We start from the raw sequence: 6,949 nt of genomic DNA, 5'->3' as shown, positions 1-6,949 counted from the left end.
GTGCGCGCGCGGGACGCCGCCCCCCCCCCCCCCCCCGCCCCCATCCCAGGGGGCGCGTGCGGGGGTGCCTCCACGCGAGAGGCCGGCGTCCTTTCCCAGCCGGGCGCCGCCCCGGCGCGCGCCCCTCGGGCGTTTAAAACAACTCTTCCCGCTTCGGGCCGCGCGGTGGGCGTTGCCCTGCTCCTGCGCCTTTACCATTCGAGTTACAAGCTGCTTCCCCGTACTTGAATGGCGAGTCCCCACGAAGTAATAGGTGCAAATTAATGAACGCAAAAGTAACGATGCAGTAGCCGATCAACTCGTTCCTGACCTTTTTGCTTGCCCTCCTCTCATCCCCGGTGCGTTGGGAACCACCTTAAAGTCGTGCGGCTGAGGCATGCCATTTCAAGCCGAACTTACCCCAAAATTTACTCACTTGGAAAGACCGATGCAACTGTTGTAACGGGAGAACATGAGCTTATACCTAACAGAAACCACATGCCAAAGATTTATTTCTGCCTAAAATCCCCAATGTGGTAGCGCCACTTTTAAACTGGTATCTACTCTTAGTCTAGAAAGCTTCCGGTTATTTCAGCTTCCGTCGGAGTTGTCCAGTTCGCTCAGGTTGTTGCATTTGCTCCTCGGGTCGGTGTTTGGAACAGAACAGAACAGAACTAGCAGCCTGGTCACGAACGTCTGTCCGACTTCTGTTTACTTATACCCCCCTTCCAGTTTCAGCCCCGGGTATTGGTTTGGCTACCCTGTGTCTCCACAGGACAAGAAAAATATTTCTGTTTTCTCTCTTCCGAGAGATTTACACATTGTAGAGCATATAAAATAGTACAAAATGCCAAAAGTTGATTTAATAGGTCTTGTACATTTGACATACTGCCTTTGACTTTAACTAGACAAAGAGCTTTTCTACCACCTCTCTAAAGAAGGTGAGTCGTTTGATTGCAACTTGAAAACTGAAGGTACAAGAAAGCCAAACTACCCACCACAATCTGAAGACCTAAAGCAGAAAAGTCATCCCCTGCCTGCCTACGTCTAATTCGGAAGACGCCCGTCTCCCAGCCTTCCTGTGAGCTGAACACTTCATGTGCTGCACTCTGCTGTTGTAAGCCCACTTGTCTCTGCATCTTTTCCAAAGTTTTTTTTAAATCTTTAAGTGCTAACACTGAAAATGAACGCTTATTTTATCAGCAGTCTGAACATCATAGACAGGTAGCTGTGTCACAATGTGCAAAGAAGAAGTGCTGAGTACCAGCCATGGCCAGGAACTACTGGGATGCTCCAGTGTCTAGGGGCTAGGCACAAGGACACGAACGACATACGATAACCAGGGAAGGACGATTACGGCAGTAATCCTGTGTTCAGCTATTATACTTACCCAATACCCTTTTTACTCCACCACCCCCACCCCACCCCCCAATTTTGAACTGTACTTGAAATAACCAACTTGTTGGGCTTCTTTGGGCAAAATCAGGACAGCTGAAGAATTTGCTGTCAGCAGCAGTGGACTCTTAGCACCTGCTTTCTGGGAGGAAGGGGGGAAAGATGGGTAAAGAGCGAGTATGGTTGCAAAAGTCAGGGCTAATAATAATAGAAACAAAAGTCTGAGCATTATAAATAACATTTAAAATCTAAAAAACATTACTAGGAAGGTAACTCAGAGTTTATGATATACATAAATATTAACATAAAATGTTAAAAAAAAAAACTGATTCCCAGATGAACTAGAACAGAGAAACAGCTTCAGTACACTACTGAAAGAAAAGGCTGAAAAAGGTCAGAAACCAATTCTGCTAGAATACTCCTTGCACATGATAAAGAAAATCTACACGTACATAGTGACAGATGTAGAGAGGGTTGCTACGTCCGCACGCTGAGAGAGAATAAACTCTTGGAAGCACCTCTCTGTTCTCAGCGGCAGAAGCTACGATAGCGAGCGCTTTTTATCTACGGCACGCCCCGTCTCTCTAGCAGGAGGCCCAGCTGTCAGCAAGGGCAGCCCAGCACTGCAAACGCTCCACACTGCAGACAAGAACTTACATTACACCAGTTCACAATATTCCCAAGATCGTTGTTCCAGTTATAATTATCCTCTGTCGATCAGCACCTTACAAATCAAGTTTGAAGAATGCTTTTAAACTTCTGCGATTGCAGTTAAATCCAGAGGGAAGGCTGAGCGGTCTCCCTGAAACCTGAAGCGCAGACACTGCCATGTGAAAGATCCGTGCCCAGGCTGGAGGCGTACAGAACACGTTCCCTCTTCTTCCTCACCTTCCTCTCCCTGCCTCCCCCTCCCCCATGATTCAAGTTGCTTCTACACAGAAAAACTGAATAGTGGGATTGATGGTTTGAAACTGTTGCACTGTTTTGATGACTTATCTTTACTGATCCTGTGCTCTGAACTTCTCCTTGATCATTACTAATTAAAGGATTACATAATTATGCCGGAATGAATGAGGCGTTCCCATCCTCACAGCACTGTTGCAATTAAACTATTTTGAGGGAGGCAGAGAAAGGTAGGAAGGAAGAAAGGTCAGGAAGAAAATGTTTTATGTTTAAAAAAATGCTGTGCTTTTAAAAACATTATCATGAACGCACCACATTCTCAACTGTTGTATGCAATACTATGTGACAACATAAATGATGTAGCAGTATGTAATATCAACCCACAGAGCAGCTAGGGGCCACAGTACAGTCACAGGGATCAGTTTGGGAACCACTGATGCATGGTTACAGGACCTTAGGCATAAAAATCTTCAGAAAAATGCCAGAGGAGAAGATCAGAGCCACGAAGCTACTGGGGGGAGTGGAGTGGAAGACTTCCTTTTGTATAACACACATTATACACAAAATGGGGGAAGAAGCATGACGGATGCCTCATTAAGACCGAGATTTCAGTTGCTGACTAGTCCACAGTGTTTTTCAAGACTGGACTGGGCAAAGCCCTGAGCAACTTGGCCTGAATTCAGTGCTGACCCTATTTTAAGTAGGAAGCTGGACGAGAGACCTCCTGAAGTCCCTTCCCACATGAAGGATTTCTAAGATCCGTCAAGGGGACAAAGGACGCTATAGAAAATCCAAACTAAGCAATTTGATGAGTAATCAAACAAGTAATAAAAGCCACACTTACTTGAATTTTTCTTCAATAACTGCAGTAAAAGAACAAACACAGCGTGCGGCTGAATGTGACACACAAGGTGAAGATATACTTGAAAAACACTTGAAATTTATTTTAAACGATTTTCTTTTTACAAAGTGTTCCAGACTGTGCAATACATCAACATTTTTCTAAGGTAGGGTTTCTTTAATTATGTAACCATTTCCTCTTCTTCAGTTTTGAGGTAGGGATACGCACATTTCCAATCAGCGTTTTTAAAAAACACTTAAGCCCTCCCCACTATAATCCAAACATAAAAGCAATGCACAAGAACACAATGTCCGTTTTCCCACTATTAATTGCTCAGATAAGTTGGAAATCATGTCACAGCCTGTAACAGTTGGCATTTAAAAGCTGGCCTGTTAATTCCGTGAAGAAACCCTGAAAAGATCAGAGCTGGTATCATGGAGCGGCATTGTCTAAGGCAACGCTTCCAGAAGGAGAATCCTCTGCCCTAGAAGCAGGGCTGTCAGGCAGAGGAAGAGGGGCATCTACCTCCAAGCTGTGCTGCTTCTCCAGATCACAACTCATGCCAGAATTTCCTCCACCACCCACCTCTCCCTCTGACTCTTCAGTCAATTTGTCTTGGGCCTGAGCTGACTCCTCAGAATCTTCTTTTTCACGCAGAAAGCTGCAAATTGTATTAGGCCTGCTGTAGGAAAAATCTCTGTCCTTGATCTGTAACCACTCCACGCCACCTGATGCAAAAGAAGGAAAATTGGTATTAGTGACAAAAGGAGTTAAGAGTTAACGGCAATTTTTTCTTAGTTTAAGTTCACTGTTATTAAGGCTGAGCCTGACCAACATTTAAGTAAAAGAACCACTTAGGATAGAAAGATGTCTTTCAAGAATTTGGACCAACACTGATTTTTGTGGTGAGTCTCACCATGGGGCTTAAACCATTAGTTTTCCTTGAAAAATAAGGCTGTGAATAACAGAAAGGCATTTGATAAAGAAAGACCAGCTTGAAATTACGAGAAACTTAACTGTTGTTAAATTAACAACAACATGCATACGCTAAATCAACTTAACCAAGACATATAGCTACAGGTTTTTATCCAGATGCTGGAGGCATTGTGTGTGGTTCAGTGACGTCATCACCTTGGTCTCTAAAGAGCAGCCACAATGGAGATAAAATCATTAGGAAAGTAAATGAAAAGCGGGAATGTCAAGATACAAAACTATGCTACGTCCATGTCATGAGTACTGTGTTCTGCTCAACCCATACTGTAAAACCAGAAAAGAGAAACAAGAATTGGTGAAAGAAAAGTTAGCTCTACGTGGGAAGAGACTTTAAAACAAACAAACAAACAACAAGAAAAAAAAGGCAACAAAAAGCGACAGAGACTACAATTCTTCTTGGAGGAGAGCTCAGAAGGGTCAGATGCTTATAAGGCTGTACTGGGAAAACAAGTAGGGATTGACTTATCTCCTAATTCTGATAACAAGTGAAGTAACCCGCACTCATTGGAAGTGCCAGCTCATACATTTGTAACAACCACAAAAGCAAACAAACAATCAAGAAAACCCACAGTAAAGCTGTACTTTTTCCAAACAACAGAAATGTGATTTGAAAACTAACTGCCATAAAAAGTGGTAGAAGTCAAAAGCATAGACAGGTTCAAAAAGCAAGTGAAGATGACAGAGCCTTTATGGACTAAAGGCATAGAAGTCCAGATGAAAACTCTTGTCAGGATATTCATGAACTGCTGAACACCGTAAGGATAGCCAAAAGAAAGGATTACTCATGTATCTGTCCCCCTCTTGCTACTTTCCACGTACCCACTTAACTGCTGTCCATAGTCAGAAATATAACAGAGGACTAAAACACTTTTGGTCCAATCCAGTATGGCAGTTCCTGTTGTGTTTAGGTGTCAGACACCACCCTTAGACTCTTAAAATAACTTAAATATAATTCAAAATTCTGAGAAAATATTTTACAAATGCAATAAAGAGAATAAAACGTTTGTTCACCTAAATCTTAGAACACCTGGTAATGTGATAGGGAATGACATCAGAGACAGCATAAGAATTTGTGTCATCTCCTGAACTCAAGTATATCAAGCTCTTACAACACATATCGAACGGACTCCAGATAGAACTGGAATTCCTCTCCCCCTTAGATTCCTAGGCAGTACACATTGCCGATTCACAACATGTTGTAGTTACTTTGTATGCACAACATTAAACTTCTGTCAGGGTACAGAAACAAAGTGTTTTTCAGCAGGTATCATCATTATTGCTTGTCCAGAACAAAATAGGCCTTTGTATTAAGCAACATATTCTCTAGTCTACTGTACTTCAAAAATAATAGCTTCTATTTAACATTACCTTCTTAATTATATGGAGAGAAGAAATTGTACCTGGTGTTGATAAGAATGCTGATGTTTGGTTAGATTCTAGATGACACTTCATGTTATAGCTCCTATGACCAATGTCCAGCTGACTGCCCGTATTTAATGTAAAATGGCTACATATTCTTAAAATATGAAGCAGTAACACTGACTTGAGTGGAAAAAAGCAACAGGATACTGCTAATGAAATACTACTGTATATAGTAGGATACTCAATATCTGACTAGGTAAAAGCACTGACTTCCATATGAAAAAACACCACTGAAATACAGCAAACACGAGCACCGAGTTCTGCCTACAGAATGAAAATCAATATGAATGGTCTCCTAGGTGTGCCTTTGCAAGTAAGTTAAATTAATTTACAGTTAACTGTAAATTCAGTAAGAACAATTCAGTTGTAGTACATACAACATGGAACTTCTTACTAAGGATATTACAGATTTTCAACAATTACAGTAACTCAAAAAGTCATTAGAAAGATTGATGGAAGTAAAAAAAAAATTAAAAAAAATAATCAGTGAAGAACTACTAAACAGTACCTCTGATTTCAGAACTAGTGCCGAAACTTTTACATGACAGAAAAATATATCAGGGAACATCAGCGTATGTTTGCCCTGCTCTTACACTCTTCTGTAGGAACCTCCGACCAGCCACTTCTGGAGGCAGCACTGGTCAGAAAGAATCTCTTTTTTTTTTTTTGGTGTTTTGTTTTGTATTTAAATATACACATTTGATGCTTAAAGAAGAAAGTTCCTCTAACTTCCTGCATGCTCGTGAATCAAACACTTAATCAAGGCTGACACTCCTAAGCATAATCCATCCATGTCCCTGTGCATAAGAACAGAGGCACTAACCAACATTCTCTTCTCCTTCCTTCTTTTCTGTCAAAAGTGTCCGTGTCATGTTCAGCTTCTTCATTGTGTGGCACTTGTATTTCAGCTGTACCTTTTGGTTGCCTTCTGCATCTACTATGGATAGAGGAGAAAAAACAATACCCAAACCCCAATCATTACAGTGAATTCCACTATCAACTGGAACAACGTAAATATTTTTAACCTCCCAGGCTACCACAACGAACAGGACATCAAATCACAATTACCATGCTCTGTGTTTTCTTCAAAAACCACACAGGTTCCCAAGGTATCTATGGAAAACAAAGTGAGAAAGTCTTACGAGACTAATTTATATCAGCTGTAGATACTGCACTCACTGGCACAGCTCTGGAAACGTCCTGACTTCCAGCCCCTCGCAAAGGCCCAGCTGGGCTGGTAACCACACTGCCAGCTCAGGAACAGGAATATCACGGTCATTGAAAGTCACTATAAGGAAGGATTTCAGATCATTTTCTTCCAGACCAATGTTGTCACCGTAAGGCAAATGGGAGAACTACAGATTGCACAACATGTCAGTCCTGCTTATACAGGAGTCAACAAGCACTTACTTTGAA

At 41.9% G+C, this 6,949-nt stretch overlaps 1 protein-coding gene across 4 annotated transcripts in view; it reads right to left on the bottom strand.

Moving 5' to 3' along the window:
• Window positions 1–3,195: 3,195 nt before the first annotated feature.
• The window catches only part of GTF3C6 (general transcription factor IIIC, polypeptide 6, alpha 35kDa), a 7,864-nt gene continuing 4,110 nt past the window's right edge, over window positions 3,196–6,949 (bottom strand). For 3 of the 4 annotated variants that reach the window (XM_009326412.1, XM_009326410.1, XM_009326411.1), the window contains exons 4-6: window positions 6,602–6,646; window positions 6,357–6,470; window positions 3,196–3,846 (exon numbers count right to left, since the gene is read on the bottom strand). In XM_009326412.1, coding sequence (XP_009324687.1) covers window positions 3,551–3,846; window positions 6,357–6,470; window positions 6,602–6,646 — 455 coding nt within the window. In that variant the 3' untranslated portion in view covers window positions 3,196–3,550. The remainder of the gene's footprint in view (window positions 3,847–6,356; window positions 6,471–6,601; window positions 6,647–6,949) is intronic. The other variant, XM_009326413.1, reaches the window with a different exon arrangement.

This window comes from Pygoscelis adeliae, unplaced genomic scaffold (genome assembly GCF_000699105.1).
Source record: "Pygoscelis adeliae isolate BGI_AS28 unplaced genomic scaffold, ASM69910v1 Scaffold206, whole genome shotgun sequence".
Taxonomy (NCBI): Eukaryota; Metazoa; Chordata; class Aves; order Sphenisciformes; family Spheniscidae; genus Pygoscelis; species Pygoscelis adeliae.
The sequence above is the reverse complement of the archived record's forward strand: the minus strand, read 5'-3'. Positions and strand labels throughout refer to the sequence as shown.